The 19,730-nt window shown below is 37.7% G+C and overlaps 1 protein-coding gene across 10 annotated transcripts in view; it reads right to left on the bottom strand.

Annotated features, from left to right (window-relative positions):
- Window positions 1-19,730, bottom strand: part of MTDH (metadherin) — an 82,900-nt gene that overhangs the window by 20,536 nt on the left and 42,634 nt on the right. For 2 of the 10 annotated variants that reach the window (XM_016959711.4, XM_016959714.4), the window contains exons 3-8: window positions 19,186-19,270; window positions 18,296-18,472; window positions 16,796-16,861; window positions 14,689-14,925; window positions 9,594-9,683; window positions 5,741-5,839 (exon numbers count right to left, since the gene is read on the bottom strand). In XM_016959711.4, the coding sequence (XP_016815200.1) occupies window positions 5,741-5,839; window positions 9,594-9,683; window positions 14,689-14,925; window positions 16,796-16,861; window positions 18,296-18,472; window positions 19,186-19,270 (754 nt within the window). The remainder of the gene's footprint in view (window positions 1-5,740; window positions 5,840-9,593; window positions 9,684-14,688; window positions 14,926-16,795; window positions 16,862-18,295; window positions 18,473-19,185; window positions 19,271-19,730) is intronic. The other 8 variants (XM_001147548.6, XM_009455693.5, XM_009455692.5 and 5 more) reach the window with 6 other exon arrangements.

The following is a 19,730-nucleotide window of genomic DNA, read 5'->3' as shown; positions in this document are numbered from 1 at the left end:
CTTTATTTTTTTCCCCAAGATGGAGTCTTGCTCTGTCGCCCAAGCTGGAGTGCAGTGGCATGATCTCGGCTAACTGGAACCTCTGCCTCCCAGGTTCAAGTGATTCTCCTGCCTCAGCCTCCCGAGTAGCTGGGATTACAGGCATGCGCCACCACACCTGGCTAATTTTTGTATTCTTAGTAGAGACAGGGTTTCACAATGTTGGCCAGGCTGGTCTCGAACTCTTGATCTTGTGATCTGCCTGACTCAACAGATTATAGGCGTGAGCCACCACGCCCAGCAATGCTCAATTCTCTTTTTTTTTTGAGATGGAGTCTCACTCTGTCACCCAGGCTAGAGTGCAGTGGCACAATCTCGGCTCACTGCAACCTCCGCCTCCCGGGTTCAAGCGATTCTCCTGCCTCAGCCTCCCAAGTAGCTGGGATTACAGGCGTGCACCACCACACCCGGCTAATTTTTGTATTTTTAGTAGAAACAGGGTTTCACCATGTTGGTCAGGCTGGTCTCGAACTCCTGACCTCTTGATCCACCTGCCTCAGCCTCCCAAAGTGTTGGGATTACAGGCTTGAGCCACTGTGCCCGGCCTTACTCAATTCTTTTATATGCACTTCAGTCTGTTTCTGCAATTTCTATTCTATTCCACTGATCTATTCCTGGGACAGTGCTATACATAACTCTGCAATACATTTTTATATCTAGAAGGACACATTTGTTTGCATTACTCTTATTTAGTACTCCTATTTACTTTCTGCTAGTCTTATTTTTCCAGGTGAACTCTATTATTGTTTTTGTTTAACAGGAATATATAATACATTCTTACGAAAGTTTTAAAATCTAGGTTTTGGAAGAATATATAACAATCTGGGAAAACGCTCACAGAAAAAAAAATCATAGACAAAATTGTCTACACAGTATGATCTCAAATTTATGAGGAAGAGACAGAAGAAAATAAAACATTATATGTATACAATATATATATATTTTCTTAGTTTAAGAGACAGGGTCTTATTCTGTCACCCAGGCTGGAGTGCAGTGGTATAATCATAGTTCACTGCAGCCTTAACCTCCTGGGGCTCAAGTGATCCTCCTGCCTCAGCCTCCTGAGCAGCTGGGACCACAGCCATGTGCCACCATGCCTGGCTAATTTTTAAATTTTCTGTAGAGAAGGGGATTCACTATATTGCCCAGGTTGGAATAATAAATATATTTTAATAGTGAAATTACATCTATCCAGTCCTTATTAAGCACTTACTATGTGCTAGAACTTGAGCTAGGTAGGTACTAGAGATAGAAAAATAAGTAAAATAGAATCCTTCTGCATGTGCAGCTTGTAGTCTGTCTATTCAGGGGTGAAGATAGGTAAGCTTAACAAACTATTAAATACAGAGTGACAGATTCTGCCATGGGGGCTGTGGAAACAGAGCTAAGCTAGTGGAGGACAGGGAGAGACAACATAAGAATTTATAGCCTAGTGGAGGAAAAACATGGAACAGGTGATTACAAGTGTGAAATGTGTTATAAAAAAGGAAGTTCCTTCTTGTATTTCTAAATTCACCACCATGAGCAAGTATCTGGAGTCAGTATTACATAGTAGCACAGAGGCGAAGAGCATGGGTCTTCATGTCAAACAAATATACATTTGAATATTGTTCTACCACTTAATAACAAGATGATTTTGGTCAAGTTTCTTAATGGGCTCTATTATCAACTTCATAGGATTGCTGAGAGGAGTATATGAGATACATGTAAAGCAATTCATGGCAATGCAGTAAGCGCTCAATAAATGGTAGCTACTGTTTTTATTATCACTGATGATATTAAAACCAGTTTCTAATCTATAAGGCATGTATAGTTAAAAATTTATTTCTCACAATTCTGATGAACCTCTCATTAAGATATACTTCATATGTAAGATATACTTCAATTCAATCTAGTAGATGTCTGGAACCAACTACTCATCTTATACCAACCATTCATTAATAATACTTTAGGAGGTTCACATACCAAGCTATCAGTGGCTTTGCTTAAATCTCACAGATAAGAAACCCAGATTTTGAAAATTGCCATCCATAAGCCATGTCTCTAAGACTTCTTGCCAGAAAAGAAACTGTTAAGCAGAAAAAAGTTTAGGCAATTTGAGTGGGCAATATACCAACATGTCACCCATTTTCTTAATACATGTGGTAGGAGGTGGAGGTGAAAAATAAAAATTGAGTAAAATGCTTAGTAAAAGTATTTTTTATGACAGGGTCTCGCTCTATTGCCCAGGCTGGAGTGCAGTGGCAAGATCATGGCACACTGTAGCCTAGACTTCTCAGGCTCAAGTGATCTTCCACTTCAGACTCCTGAGTAGCTGGGACTACAGGTATGCGAACCACGCCCAGCTAATTTTTTTTTGTAGAGATGGGGTCTCACTATGCTGCCTAGGCTGGTCTTGAATGCGTGGGCTCAAGAAATCCTTGCACCTTGGCTTCCCAAAGTGCTGGGATTACAAGTGTGAGCCATGGCACCGGCCTGGGTAACTAATTCTTAAGATTCATAGGCCTAATGTACCAAAAAACTTCTTAGACATAGTTCCCTTAAAAATGATTCACAGTATAGTTTGCTCCAATTATAATTTCTTATCGCTAAAGTTTTCCATTAGTCTGCCAGTGTCTTTTCAAAGAGCCATACTGGTTTTCTTTTCAAAAGGGTAAGGAATTTGTCTCTTCATTTAATTTGCTTATGGAATAACATTTTAGGTTTAAGTATCTCTTCGCTGGTCTTTATTTGGTTGTCAGCTGTTTCTTGTCAGAACTTAATTCTTTTCAAAGAGCCATACTGGTTTTCTTTTCAAAAGGGTAAGGAATTTGTCTCTCCATTTAATTCACTTATGGAATAATGTTTTAGGTTTAAGCATCTCATTGCTGGTCTTTATTTGGTTGTCAGCTGTTTCTTGTCAGAACTTAATTCAATGTAAACTTTAATAACTTTTTAATAAAAGAAAACAATTATGTTAGACATTCTCCAGTGTTAACAACATTGGGTTAGTTAACCACATTGGGTAGACTAATTTTGCCACTAGAAGGATACCAACAGCAGTACTTACTGCATATTTACTATATGTGAGGCAGTGTTCTAAGAGCTTTATATGTATTAACTCATTTAATCTTCTCAGCCGTACTGTTTGGGAGGAATTATTTTTACAGAGAAGGAAATTGAGGCATAGAATAATCATGTAACCTGCATAAGGGCAAAGGCAGGGAAGTTAAGATTGAAACCCAGGTAGTCTGTCCTGAAAGCTCATGCTCTCAACCACTCCATTATGCTGAAGCGAATTCATTCACCCCTGTGTGCCAAGAAAAAGTTCTATTCAACATCTGACTTTTTACATGGGTTACAATAATGCTGTTCCTTTATGGTCAAGATAGTAATAGATTAATGTATGTCTTCAAACTGGAGGGCCGATATGTTAATTATATCATACTGTAAATGTAAATCTAATGTAATATATTTGTGGATTTGTAATCTAAAATACTAAATCATTCATTTTAGAAATTCAGAAGTAATAATTAAATTCACTGAGCACCAAAAATAGAGCTGCATTAAAGATGGTGACACAGAAAATAAAGTTTACAGAGAAAATGTTAAAGAGAAACTCTGGACTTAAAAAGACTGCCAATACAGCATAACAAACTTGAGGAAGATGGTGTTTCTGATACATATTACTTTGATTAAGTATAGAATCCTGTGGATACATGTTTTAAAAATCTTTTATTTTAGCAGCTAATCATGTTTTTCATATTCAAAGTATCTTAATATGGATAAAATAAAAAGTGTATCTATTCTGTCCAAGCAGGAAAGCCTGGAGACCTGTCCACTCAATTTTCCTCTGCCTCAACCCACAGCAGCCCAAGATACCTTACTGCTATTTTCCTATAGTCACTCCTATCATTGTTATAATCATCCTCAATTCTATTCTGCATATAGCTGATAATTCTTCCTAAAGCACAAATATACTGTTTATTTTTTTCCCCCAAAATAGTGCTTTCACATCCTTGTAAAACCTTGGATTTAAATACTTCATACACAGTCAGCCCTGCGTATCCATGGGTTTTCCATTCGTGGGTTCAAAAATATTCAGGAAAAAAAATGAATGAACTGTGTCTGTACTGAATATGTACACACTTTTTTTCTTGTCATTATTCCCTAAACAATACAGTATAACAACTATTTACACTGTATTAGTTACTACAAGTAATCAAGAGATAATTTAAAATATATGGGAAGACATATGTAGGTTATATGGAAATACTATGCCATTTTATCATAGGAGACTTCAGCACCTGGGGATTTTGGTACCTGAGGGGGGTCCTGGAATCAACCCCCCATGGATACTGAGAGATGACTAATTTAGAGAGCTTTCATGTTCACCCATTATCTCATTAAAGCCTCACAACAACCTATGAAAACAGATATGACACATTATTTGCTCGATTTTACAGCTCCCAGACAAGTGACAAAGCCCTAACCATATGAGGTACTACTACATTTTAGAGTCGGGACTAAAATTCATATCTACTGTCTAAGCTAGTACTGACAACCCCAAGCCCCCTAACCTTTAGCCAGCAATTCAAGGCATGCATTTCACAATATGGTCCTCCCTGATCTTTCTCTCCTCATCTCCCTTAATCTGTAAGAACTGTGCTTTAACCACTGTGTCGCCAGCTTACCTTGATGATTACTATCATCACCAAGGCTGTACCAGATAGTGGTTAAGAGCATGAACTCTGGAGCCAGACTAGCAAGGTATGAATACCACCCTCCTCCATTTAACTAACTGTGTGGCCTGGGAAAAGCTAGATAACTTTCCCTTGTCACAACTTTTTCATCTGGAAAGTGTGGAAACAAATAAAACCTACCACACAGAAATGTTTTAAGCATTAAATGAGATAATAAAATCCAAAAGACTAAGACCAGTGCCTGGCACATAGTCCACTGTTTTTATTGTCATTATTATTACCACCGAACACCTATGTATAAAGGCTTGCACTAGGTCCTGAGTGTATGGAAGAGTGCTAGTCCCCATTTTCAGAGAGTTCTTAACTCTACTTGGAGAAGGAAAACATATGCTTAAAAATGGTGGAAAACCCCACAGGGAACATATAAGTGCTAACAGTAGAAAACAGTAAATAGTAAAAAAGGATGTGAAATAAAAATTCAGAGAAAGTACATTTTGAGATTTAGGTTTGTGAGGAAAAAAAACTCATAATTTTCTTTTTTTAAATGAAGACGGCATGAGCTTTCCGAACATACAAACCATATTCTTCCCTTCTAAAATGTCTTCCTTTAACTAAACTTCTACTGGCAACTGGGTTAAGAAAGTAGTTTTCTACCAGCACAAAAATGTGTGTATACTTCACAAATACAAAGCCATTTCTGTATATTTAATTCAGTCTATTATACTACCTAGGAGGAGAAACAGACATTCATTTAAAACAAAAAATTTAAAAACTAGAAATACTACAGAGCAACTAGAAGAAAACTTTATGTTTAAATATTGCCTCAATTACGAAAATTCAGTTTTAATTCTACAGGTATTCAATAATCAGGTTTCAAGTAGTACATTTGGTATTAAATTATATTCTTATGACCTTTAAAGGTGAGAAATTAGAATTAAAATTAAAACATAAAGCATGAATTCAGGGTGCTAGAAAGAAAACTCTGAAAAAAATAACTGATAATTTTTAAAAGGACATACTTAACCCAGACCATTCATCATCGATATAGGGTTGATTACGGCTAACATCCCACTGATAATCAGAAGTGGTAGACTGAGAAACTGGCTCAGCAGTAGACCCTTAAATGAAAAACGAATGCAATAAAATTAAAAATGGAATTTCCTAATGATGTTTCATAACAATAGTTCTATACTTTGACACGGAGACTTTATTTTTAAAATTTCTCCTAAAAGGAAAAATTCAGACATTAGAAAAAGAATTAAGTTAAAAGGAAAAGTAGAATTGAGGGTAATTTTAGATTAACTATGATAATCACTTGATCTAATTCAATGATCAGAAATCTATGTTTTCCCTAGCACCAATCCATTAGATTTTGTGTTTTGTATTATACACCAACTGGTAAGTTACCTATAAATTTCTTTTTTTTTTTTTTTTTTGAGATAGGATCTCACTCTGTCACCCAGGCTGAAGTGCAGTGGCATGATCGTGGTTCACTGCAGCCTCAACCTCGCAGGCTCAAGAGATCCTCCTACCTCAGCTGGAACCGCAGGCTTGTACCACCATGCTGGGCTTTTTTTCTTTTTTCTTTTTTTGAGACAGAGTCTCACTTTGTTGCCCAGGCTGGAGTGTAGTGGCACAGTCTCGGCTCACTGCAATTTCTGCCTCCTCGGCTCAAGCAATTCACCTACCTCAGCCTCCCAAGTAGCTGGGACTACAGGCACACATTACCATACCCAGCTAATTTTTGTATTTTTTGTAGAGATGGGGTGTTACACCATGTTGCCCAGGCTGGTCTTGAACTCCTAGGCTTAAGTGATCCTCCAGCCTCAGCCTCCCAAAGTGCTGGGATTACAGGCATAAACCACCATGCCTCGTCTCCTGGCTTATTTTTTAAAATTTTTTCATAGAGATAGGGTCTTCCCTGTGTTGCCCAGGCTGGTCCTGAACTCCTGGTCTACAGGGATCCTCCTCTGCCTCCCAAAGTGCTGGGATTACAGGCATAAACCACTGTGCCCTGCCTACAAATTTCAAGAAGTCAAAAAAAGTTGTTTTTTCCTTCTTCTTAATGGAAAATAAAACACAATAGAAATCTCTGCCATTGATCATTTTAGTCCTGGATGTTTCAGGGCTATGTATCCTCAGAACCTTGAAAGAGGGAACTAGAAAATGTCTGAGTTAGCTAGCATCTTTTGGCTAAGAAACATTAGAGAAATAGGTGGTTATCTAGAGAGGTGAGGCAGAGAGAAGCCAAAGAGACAAGAAGAGTTGCAGGAGGTCTAGAGACTAAGTTCAAGTGCATTTAAAGAAAACAAAATATTATCTCATAAGTTTTGTCTGTTTTTGTTTTTTTTCAGGTGAGGGGAGTAGGTCGGGTGAGAGTGGGTTCACATAGTCTTTTAGGAACCTGATGAAAGCTGTGGCAGTCTACTATCCAGAGCTTAACACAAAATTCTGCATATAGTTTTGGGGGCATATGAGTTCACTGATGCCAGGTCAAACCCTTGCTTTATAGATATAAATTCACTTTAGGATGTAAATGTAAAGCAGTGGTTTTCCATCAGGCGTGCGCACACACACATACACCCCTTCTGAATTGGAATTTACATGTGTACTGGAGTCCTTAGATGACTCTGATATGTATTTTGGATTCAGAGCCACTGTATAAAGAAATGGTTAGGAAGAAAAGATACTTGGTTAGTATAAAAGTGTTACATACAATCATGTCCTCCCACATGAGTCCTTACTACTAATTTATAAATTTCTTCTTGGTTACAGATGATCTTACCAGCAGCATTCCACTAATATATTATCTGCTTGATATACTCTCTCTATATGTATGTTTAATATGTATATTTTAATGTAAACTTTAACAGAGTAACCCTATAAACAGAGTAACCCTATAAAATTCACATGTATTAATATATTAGCTGCTTAGAAGCAGTACTGTAACACTGGTGCTATTCCTTTGGCAGCCCACACGGCTTTCTCTGCATATATGAAGGGAATAGCATGTGTGTTGTACAGAGTCACCAAATGAGGAAGCAATAAACTTGTACCTCTGGAAATGAAATGTAGTCTATGAGACCAGAGTTTAGCAAACTATGACTCACAGACCAAATCCAACCATCCGGTTTTTATATGGTCCATGAGCCAAGAATAGGTCTTACATTTTTAAATGGTTAAAAAAAAAAATCAGGCCAGGTGCGGTGGCTCATGCCTGTAATCCCAGCACTTTGGGAGGCCAAGGCAGGTGGATCACGAGGTAAAGAGATGCAGACCATCCTGGCTAACACGGTAAAACGCTGTCTCTACTAAAAATACAAAAAATTAGCCGGGTGTGGTGGCACGTGCCTGCAGTACCAGATACATGGGATGCTGAGGCAGGAGAATCGTTTGAACCAGGGAGGCGGAGGTTGCCGTGAGCCGAGATTGCGCCACTGCACTCCAGCCCGGCAACAAAGCAAGACTCCGTCTCAAAAAAACAAAAACAAAAACCGAAATAATAATATTTTGGAACCAGAAAGTCATTTGCTTACTGTCTCAGGTTGCTTTCCTGTTACAACAGCAGGGTTGAGTAACTGCAACAGAGGCTGCATGGCCCACAATGCCTAAAATGTTTACTATCTGTCCCTTTATACAAAAAGTTTGCTGACCCCCTTTCTAGGTTAGTGATTCCAGACACTGCGGAACTACAAAATTAGTAAACTGGGTCCACACACACAAAAAAATTATATTATATATATATATTTTATATATATATTTTATATATATATTATATATATATATTTTATATATATATTTTATATATATATTATATATATATTTTATATATATATTATATATATATTATATATATATATTATATATATATATTTTATATATATATTATATATATATTTTATATATTTTATATATATATTATATATATATTTTATATATATTTTATATATATATATTTTATATATATATTATATATATATATTTTATATATATTATATATATATATTTTATATATATATTATATATATATATATATTTTTTTTTTTTTCTTGAGACAGAGTCTCACTCTGTCACCCAGTCTGGAGTGCAGTGGAGCAATCATGACTCATTGCTCATTGTAGCTTCAACCTCCTGGACTAATGCAATCCTCCCACCACAGCCTCCTGAGTAGCTGGGACCACAGGCAAATACCACCATGCCTGGCTAATTTTTTAACTTTATGTGGTGATGTAGTTGCCCAGGCTGGTCTTGAACTCCTAGGCTCAAGTGATCTTCCCACCTCAGCCTCGCTACGTGCTGGGATTAGAGATGTGAGCCACCACACCTGGCCTCCCATATTTATGTAATATTTGTTAAATACATGTAGTTTCTATATGATTAATAAAACATATATCCATTTAAGTAATGCAGAATTAACAGTAGTTTATTAGTAATCATGTATTTTATAAATCTACAGATACTTATAGTTATTACGTGGGAATCCATAACCTGAAAGGGTTAGTTTTAAACTCATGATGAGTAACGGTGAACAGAAGTAAAATGTCAAATTGTAACTAAAAGTATGGCAGGACTACATTAGCAACAGAAGAATATGAACCTGAATGGAAGGCCTTGCATGTGTATTTGTCTGTGTGCCAATACACTGTCAGTGATCTCAAGCTACAGAATCCTTACTCCCCTAGAGAGGGGAATTAAGCCATTTGCACATAAGAATTTAGGTCTTCTCTTCCTGTTGTAAAGGCCTCTGCCACTTTATAATACCTGCTATTTATATTGATAGCAGTACTTGATGTTGATTAGTTCTTCAAATAACAAGCACTAAAATTAAACAAATGTTTTTGTTAGCTGAACAAAAGACTGTTTTTCACATACCAGAAACAGCAGAGTTAAGTGTGAGAGATGCAAAAGAAGCAGAATTCTGTTCAGAGGTATTCATTCCCCTATCCACACTAGACCAAGCAGCTGTTAAAATAAAAAACATCACTTGGAACCTTCAACTTGCATCAGACTTGAAAGATATGTAAAGATTTAAAACTATGAGACTATTTAAAGATAACCTTAGAAATGAGAACCACTTAATATAGTAATAGCTACTATTTACTGAATATTTATTACGTAGCTGGGCCCCTTACACCAACCACTTCTAATCCTTACAGAAACTTTGCTAGGCAGTTTTGGAGCAATTAAGTGACTTGCTGATAGCTAGAAAACAGCTGAGCCACGAATGCAGCTTAAGTCAATTCCCAAAGCCTATGCTCTTTTCCACTATACCAAGCTGCATTATTTATCATAATTAAGCAACTACTTTGGGATAGCACTGAACTTGGTACTTGACTTTCATTACAACAAATCCTCACAATTACATAAGTATGAGGTTCATACAGGTTAAATAACTAGCCTGAATGTCCATAAAAGCTATCATGTAGAAGAATAGAGATTAATACCTAATAGATCTGTCTGAACCAGTCCCTGTTCACTCCTCTATACCATGCTACTTTCTCAATATTTTCAAGACATTTCTTATTTTAAAGAACGTAAACCTCCATGAGACGAGTCACATCTGTCTCTTTCCAGTGACCCATTACAAATCTAATTTAATATAGTTCCCTTTCATTTTCAATAAAAGTCCTAGTCTATCTAGGCAGGAACTCTAATTTGCTGTTTAATATTATCTGTAACAACATTAAGCAAATACCATCTAATTTATGTCCTAAATATGAAATGCTATATAACTTTTACAAGTAAATTGTAGGCTGGGCGGAGTGGCTCATGCCTCTAAACCCAGCATTTTGGGGGGCTGAGGCGGGCAGATTACGAGGTCAGGAGTTCAAGACCAGCCTGGCCAACATGGTGAGAGCCTATTTCTCCTAAAAATACAAAAATTAGCTGGGCATGGTGACACGTGCCTGTAATCCCAGCTACTCAGGAGGCTGAGGCAGGAGAATTGCTTGAACTGGGACCCAGGACGTGAGGTTGCAGTGAGCCAAGATTGTGCCACTGCAGTCCAGCCTGGGTGACAGAGCAAGCCTCCATCTTAAAGAAAAAAAAAAAAAAGGCAGCAGCAAATTGCAAATTGTAAATATCCCAAAAGGTCACACGGTTCCTAACATTACTCCACAAAATTCAACCATTTCTTTTACCAAATATGAAAGGATGCTTTATAGCACAGAAATTAATGCTTTCTTCTCTGCTAAAAATGAGAGTGGGAATTTAGGGAAGGTCTTTTTTTTTTTCTTTTTGAGAGGGAGTCTCGCTCTGTTGCCAAGGCTGGAGTGCAGTGGCTCGACCTTGGCTCACTGCAATCTCCGCTTCCCAGGTTTAAGCAATTGTCCTGTCTCGGCCTCCCGAGTAGCTGGGATTACAGGCACGTGCCACCATGCCCAGCGATTTTTTTGTATTTTAGTACAGACAAGGTTTCACCATGTTGCCCAGGCTGGTCTTGGAACTCCTGGGCTCAGGCGATCTGCCAGCCTCAGCCCTGCAAAGTGCCAGGATTACAGACATGAGCCACCATGCCCAGGCAAGGGAATGTCTTTTTCAAACAAGTTGTGATACCTCTACACAATTTTTCAATATAATGGGGAGGAAGGGAGAGCAAGCTTAAAAACAATATAATTAAATGATCTGGTGTTTGATTTTTGAGGGTGTTAGCTTTAAAAGAGAGGGGCCAGTGTTGGTGGCTCACACCTGTAATCCCAGTACTTTGGGAGGCCAAGGCAGGTGGATCACCTGAGACTGGGAGTTCGAGACCAGCCTGACCAACATGGAGAAACCCCATCTCTACTAAAAATACAAAATTAGTCAGGCGTGGTGGCACATGCCTGTAATCCCAGCTACTCAGGAGGCTGAGGCAGGAGAATTGCTTGAACCCGAGAGGCAGTGGTTGTGGTGAGCCGAGATCGTGCCATTGCACTCCAGCCTAGGCAACAAGAGCAAAACTCCATCTCAAAAAAAAAAAAAAAAGTCCCAGAAAAAGCCTAACAACAAAGGAAGAAATATTTTTCTACTTACATACTAAAACTAAAAAGTTTCTAGTATCTATTGCTCCCTCAAATTAGAGCAGATAAAAATATCTGCCATAAGCACAAGAGAAAAAATCATATGTTTAATGCACAAGAAAGTATAACTAGATTTAAAAAATAAAACAGTAGGCAGATGTGGTGGCCCACATCTGTAATCCCAGCACTGTGAGAAGCCGAGGCAGGTGGATCACTTGAGCCCAAGAGTTTGCGACCAGCCAGGGCAACATGGCGAAACTGTCTCTACAAAAAAATACCAAAATTAGCCAGGTGTGGTGGCACATGCCTGTGGTCCCAGCTACTAAGAAGGCTAAGGCAGGAAGATCTTTTGAGCCCTGGAAGTCGAGGCTGCAGTGAGCAATGATCACACCACTGCACTCCAGCCTGGACAACAGAGTACGACCCTGTCTCAAAAAATTAAAAACAAAACAAAACAAAAAAACATGAAGAGCTCATTAGACAAATGGGAAAATAACAAGAACAGACAATTCATAAAAGAAATAGAAATGACCAAGAAACGGCCGGGCATGGTGGCTCACGCCTGTCATCCCAGTACTTTGGGAGGCCAAGATAGGTGAATCATGAGGTCAGGAGTTTGAGACCAGCCTGGCCAACATGGCCTGTCTCTACTAAAAGTACAAAAATTAGCCGGTTGTGGTGACAGGCCCCTGTAATCCCAGCTACTCAGGAGGCTGAGGCAGGAGAATCACTTGAACCTGAGAGGTGGAGGTTGCAGTGAGCTGAGATTGCACTGCACTCCAGCCTGGGCGACAGAGCGAGACTCCGTCTCAAACAAACAAACAAGCAAACAAAAAAAGAAATGACCAAGAAAGTTGTGGAAAACTTTTCAATCTCATTAGTGATTCCAAAAAGTTAACCAAAATAATTTACGTACTTTTTGCTTATCAAATTAGAAAAGGCGAAAAAAAAAAATCCCCAACCTTGGTAAGCAGATGATAAATGGGCACTTATACTGATGCTTTGAGTATAAATTAGAACAACTCTCTTAGAAAATACTTAGGCACTATGTAGTAGAGCATTACAAACATCCATATTCCCTTTAATCCAATATCACTCACAAGACTCTGTCCTTAAGAAATAACTGCAAAACATGGCCAGGTGTGGTGGCTCACACCTGTAATCCCAGTACTTTGGGAGGCTGGGGTAGGAAGACAACTTGAGGTCAAGAGTTCTAGACCAGTGTGGCCAACATGGTGAAACCCCATCTCTACTAAAAAAATACAAAAATTAGCCAAGTGTGGTGGTGTGCGCCTGTAATCCCAACTACTCGGGTGGCTGAGGCACGAGAAATGCTTGAACCCAGGAGGCAGAGGTTGTAGAGAGCTGAAATCATGCCACTGCACTCCAGCCTGGGTAACAGAGCGAGACTCCATCTTAAAAACCACAACAAAAAAATCCCAAACAAATATATTCCGTGAAACATTATCTACAATGGTTAAAAAAAGGAAAATTGGCTGGGCGCCGTGGCCTGTAATCCTAACACTTTAGAAGGCCGAGGTGGGCGGATTACTTGAGGTCAGGAGTTTGAAACCAGCCTGGCCAACATGGTGAAACCCCACCTCCACTAAAAATACAAAAAAATAATTAGCTGAGTGTGGTGGCGTATGCCTGTAATCCCAGCTACTTGGGAGGCTGAGGCAAGAGAACTGCTTGAACCCAGGAGGCAGAGGGTGTTGTGAGCCGAGATCACGCCATTGCACTCCAGCGTGACAGCGACAGAGTGAGACTCCATCTCAAAAAAAAAAGGAAAATTACTTCTTGAATAATATGGGAATAGTTAAGTAAGTTATGCTATCCTTAAACATTATAGGGCCATTAAATATACTTACAAAAAGTAAGGAAAATGTTTATGTTACAATGTTAAGTGGGGACTAGGGGAGACATAAACACGCATATTCAATTTGAATTACATCAAAAACAAAAATACTAAAGCAAAACTATAGGCCGGGTGCGATGGCGCACGCCTGTAAATCCCAGCACTTTGGGAGGCCGAGGCTGGCAGATCATCTGAGGTCAGGAGTTGACGATCAGCCTTGCCAACATGGCAAAACCCCGTCCCTACTAAAAATAGAAAAATTAGCCAGGTATGGTGACGCCATGTCTATAATCCCAGCTACTCGGGAGGCTGAGGTAGGAGAATCGCTTGAACCCGGGAGGTGGAGGTTGCAGTGAGCTGAGATCGCGCCACTGCACTCCAGCCTGGGAGACAGAGCGAGACTCCATTAAAAAAACAAACAAACAAACAAACAAACAAAAAACAACAAAAAACACTATACACAGTTGCGGGCAGGAGAAAGGGAGGGAGAAGAAATATAACAGCGGTTGTCACTAGGTGGCATTTTGGGATTTTCCTTATCATTTTGCAATTTCCCACATGTAATGTGGATTTCTTTTCTATAATACACACACACACACACACACACACAAATTAAGTTGCTTTTAACTTGATAGCTCTCAACAGAAATAAACTTCTCAACTACTGGTCTTTATATTAAAATCCGGAGGAAAATTTAATTATAAATAGGCACCATGCAGACTGTAAAATATAAGTGGATGTTATCAACTGTACTTCCATTTACTATTTTTATTTAGACTCAACAGAATTGTTGAAATTAATCAAAAAGTCTACCCACACATTACATGTATCACATCACTAAGAATATATAATTACACCAGTTAGCTATGTTGATAATCAAATGTGATAAAGTATGTGAAAGCACTATGTAAAGAGTAAATGATAAATGTTATTTACTTATTTAATTCCCACCTTGCTCTACAAAAAGGATGTGAGATGAGTTAATTATTACTATTATTTCTGCAGAGCAGTACTTATTTTTCTATTCAGTTTTTTTTTCTATTTCTGAAAAATTAAAAATGTACAAGATTAGTAATTTTAAATAAAGTTAAATTTTTCTAACACTTCTTACCAATGCCAGAAAATATTGAACGGTCACTCCAACTCCTTCCCCAGTCTTTTCCATTTGTATTAGCATCTCCAGTGTCTTGACTCCAGGCAGATGGCTCAGTTTTCCTCTTTCCTGCAGAAGCAGGTGAAACGGAGTTCCACTTCTCCTCACCTGCACTGATCTGTGAGGAGAGTTTTACAGACTTTTCATTCCAGCCTCCTCCATTGACAGTGAGGTTTTCATTCAATCCTGAAGAAACTTAAAGAAAAGAAAATGAATATTAAAAAACAGTTACATGACTTCTTAAAACTGGGATATTTTCACATTTCTATGATTGCTTGACTTACATTTATTACTCACTTCCCCTACTATCCTTTGATCACCAAGGATTGCCTTAATTTAAAAACAGGAGGCTTGAACATAACATAGATACTAACAAAGTTGTTCACAGCAGAATAACTTGCTCAAAGGAAGTACAACAGAGCAAAGAGGAAAATGACACATATTCTGAATACTCACCCACTAAGAATATGAAGACATTTCCTTAGTTACATGTTCTTTCCTTAATTATTTATATATATTACATTATGTATCAAGCAATGATTCTAAAACCTGGCTGCACATTAAAATTAACTGAAAAATTTATTAACAATAGACTCTGGAGCCTCAGCCCAGACCAATTAAAATCAGAATCTTTGTGGTGGAGCCCAGGTATCATTATGTATGTAGAGTGTATGTATGTACACACACACAAATACACATAGGTGTGTGTATAGGTAAGTACCTGTTTCTTTTTACATATATGTGTGTACATGTTGTTTTTTAAAGCTTCCTGGATAACTAATGTGTAGCCAGGGTTGAGAATCATGGGCATGAAGGAAGCTGACAGTGCTAAGAACAAGCACTGAAAAGTGTGAAATGAGGCTGGGCGCAGTGGCTCACACTTGTAATCCCAGCACTTTGGGAGGCTGGGGGCAGGCAGATGACCTGAGGTCAGGGGTTCAAGACTAGCCTGGCCAACATGGTGAAACCCTGCCTCTACTAAAAACACAAAATTAGCCAGGCGTAGTTGCAAGTGCCTGTAATCCCAGCTACTCAGGAGGCTGAAGCAGAATTGTTTGAACCCAGGAGGCGGAGGTTGCAGTGAGCCGAGATTGTGCCATTGCACTCCAGCCTGGACAACAAGCAAAACTCTGTCTTTAAGAAAAAAAAAAAAAAAAAAAAAAAAAAAGGCTGATGCCTGTAATTCCAGCACTCTGGGAGGCTGCAGTGGGTGGATCACCTGAGGTCAGGAGTTCGAGACCAGCTTGGCCAACAAGGTGAAACCCCATCTCTACTAAAAAATACAAAAATTAGCCAGGTATGGTGGTGGGTGCCTGTAATCCCTGCTACTCGGGAGGCTGAGGCAGGAGAATTGCTTGCACCCGGGAGGTGGAGGTTACAGTGAGCCAAGACCACGCCATTACACTCCAGCCTGGGCAACAAGGGTGAAATTCCATTTCCCCCCCCCCAAAAAAAAAAAAAAAAAGGCCTGAAAGAAGAAGGTGCTTTTTTCATTTCCAATTTTATTTTACTACAACACTTTTGTTTTCAGGTCAGGCATAACACTCTACTTAATTCAATCTTTATCATAAATGAGTAATAAAACATATTTTCTATTTATAAAGCAATGAAAAACTTTAGACTATAGTCCATTGTGAAATATTTGATACTTGACTGTCAAGGAAGCAGTTAAAACATTATAGGAACTAAAGCTTTTTTTTTTTTTAACATACAAGCATCAAGTATTTTATCCGATATATGCTATATTAAACCCAAGCCCAACAAAAATCTTTCTTCTCTACTGACTTAGGTGACAAGATTCAAAGTTGCATATAAGCGACTACTGAATGTTTTTATATATGGGGGAAAAAGACTAGAACATATCAAAGATCGTTAGAAGTGGGTGTGATTTTTCTTTTTATTTATTTTCCAAAATCTCTGGACTGTGATTATGTTACTTTATTAATTAAAAATCATTTTAAGACTTTTTTCTTTCCTTCTGTGTCATTCATTTGAGGAAAGAGGTATGTATATAAATTTCTATTTTGATGGGCCTTCAATTTAAGTTACATGTAATTTCTCTCACCCTGAAGTGTAGAATCTCCTTTTCCAGATTTAAAGTTGCTAACTTGAACATTTAGATGAGAATCACCTGGTTAAAATAGAAATAAAATTTATTTAATACTAAATAGGGCACTATGCACATTAAATTAGGAGTAACACATAAATTAATTTTTACTTATTATCTATTATGAATTGCTCCTTCAAGTGCTAAATTCTTCCACTGGAAAAAAGTCAATTTTACAACACATTTCACTTGTTGGTAAGGAACTGAGTTTTCTGGTTACCATATTCTTAGTCAACTAAAATGCCAATAAAGAACCTGGAAAACTGCCTATGTACAGACAGAGTTTGCTATTCTACAACAGTTATCAAGATTATTTTAAGTAGGAACTGCAGTATTGGGCTCTGTAATTGGATTCAACTTTGCCACCTCTCAACAACACCCGCTGCCTTTTCAACAATCCTGGAAGCAAACACATCAACTTATGAAGAACTTTGCCAGTATTTGGGACCAGGACTTAGGAAATATGGCAAGAGGTGAGAATACACATTATAACACAAAAATACTATTTCTCTGACACTAAAAAGCATAATGATCACAATGTTTAAAAAAACCAGCATGACATAGGATTGTGCTAGCAAGGATGGCATGCACAAGACAGCGAAAAAGAATCAACAAAAATACTAAAGCATAGCTAATATGTAACAGTGAAAATGGGTAAGCAGAAGTCATTGCTGTACCATGGCAATAAATTCCACCAAGTTATCAAGCAAAAAATAAAAGGTAACAAGGCTAAGAAAATGGTTTGGAAACAACTGAGGTGTGGGGAGGTGGGAAGGTCATTAACAAAAAGACAAGGAAGATACGCCAATGCCTTCCAGCAAATTGAACAGTATCACTTTGCAGACTGGTGTCTCCAGGGTAAAAATGATGGTAATTTAAAGAGTGGGCTACCAAGAAGCCACCAGTATTGGATAGTATGAACATCTGAAATATTAATACTTGAGAGAAAGAACATTAGCTCAATCTTTGAAGTTCTGGTCTAGCTCTATCAAACATCTATAATATTCTCAAAAAGGTGGGGTGATAAGAAATCCAGACACAACCTGCACTCACCAGAACATGCATGATTCATCTTGGAATGAAAGCTCTCAACATGCAAAATGGTGATAAATCATTTCATTTAATAAATGTCTTATCCATTCTAAGGAACAGAGATGCAAGGGAGTTGGGGCAAAGTGATACGCACTAGAAAAGTGGCAACATCATTTTCTCACATGACTCAAGGCAGAAAGGCAAATTTTTAATTTAATAGGCCAGTCATTAGGCAATACGTAACAAGTAACACTGCTGGTATTCGGTAAACCGATACATGGTTCACAATACTCTCATGAAGAAGGGTATATCAGCACAATGATGTTAGCATTCAAAATAGTCAGATTTTGACATAATGATATTTTGTACATCCGAATAAAAGGAGTTTGATTTGATGTACCACTGTCTTATGTTCCACTAATATACCTTTATTCTTCTTGGAACCAACAGGAAATGATGCGGTTGTAAGTTGCTCGGTGGTAACTGTGATGGTATTTTCTATCCCAGGGATAGTTGAATCCAATGAACCAGAATCAGTCAGCACCTTATCACGTTTACGCTGCTGTCGTTTCTCTCTGTGACTAATTTTAGTTTCCCAGGCTCCTGACATAGCCCCAGAAAAAAAATGTTATTCAGTAAGGGGAAGACAAAAAAGTTATAGTGTTGGGGGAGAATATGGGGTGGAGCACATAAAATATCATGATAAATTTAGATGTTAAGCTAAAACCAAGAGTGTTGATTATATTAACTCATCCTAAGAATGTTTTCTAATTTCATTATGTTGTTTTAGGCAATTGTTATTATTTATTCTGGTAATTTTTATCAAATCTGTCATCTATGGTTTAGAAAAAGTGATATATATAAGTCATCTTGTCTATCTTTTTTTATCTTGCTAGGTAGAAGTGACAGGAGTATTATATATAATCACTAATAAATGGGTTTATTAGGTGGTGATAATAAATGACTTACTAAATAATTTTGTACAAAGTCTTTCAGGAATGGTATATTTAAGAACCACGGGGGAAAAACAAACAAACCATAATTCCAGGAGACAAAGACAAGATGAATGACTTTTTAATTGCTCAAAATACTGAGCTTGACTTTAAATTTCAGGGCAGTTCCCTTCAGAAAAAGCACTACTGGATCCTTAACAAAAGCGTTTCCTAACAGTGTCACAGCTCTATATATTAAGGTCTACAGTAATAAAAAAGAAGGCTAAACACAAAATTAAGTAAAACAAATGCAGCTTTTATATAATACACTTTGATAAAAAAGGATTAAAAAATTTTCTACAGTCCTTTCCCTTGCTCAAGTACCTTCATCAACTTCCTTTCCATCATGGCGTGAACTGTTTTGCACTGCTTTAGCATCTGACTTTGATTTCTTCTTATTTTTCTTTGACTGAAAGTAAAATAGAATGTTACTTAATATTTTGTTATGTTTTTGAATAAGTAGGAGTCAGTAAAATACATAATGAAATGTATGATGCTGACAACTAAAAAAAAATTGTTTGATTTAAAAAACTTAACATATTAAGTGGCAATAATAATCATATGAGGTTACCATTGAGTGAGTGGTTACTATGTGTTAAGTATTCTGTACTCATTTTCTTATTTATTCCTTAAAAGAAACTTGCTGGAGAAGGTATTAGTCCCATTTTAGAGATGAGGAAATGAAAACTTAGAGATGTTAAATATTAACTAAATTGTTACATCATATTGTTAGTAAACTAAGTCATAATTAGGAAGTAGGTCTGTCTGGCTCCAAAGCCTGTGCCCTTCCACATCATGCTAATATAAGTTACGTCATAAATACAGTACTGTAATACGGTGTTTTCAAAGCAATAAAATTAAAACCTATT

Source organism: Pan troglodytes, chromosome 7, assembly GCF_028858775.2.
Source record: "Pan troglodytes isolate AG18354 chromosome 7, NHGRI_mPanTro3-v2.0_pri, whole genome shotgun sequence".
Taxonomy (NCBI): domain Eukaryota; kingdom Metazoa; phylum Chordata; class Mammalia; order Primates; family Hominidae; genus Pan; species Pan troglodytes.
This window is presented reverse-complemented; position numbering and strand designations above follow the sequence as displayed.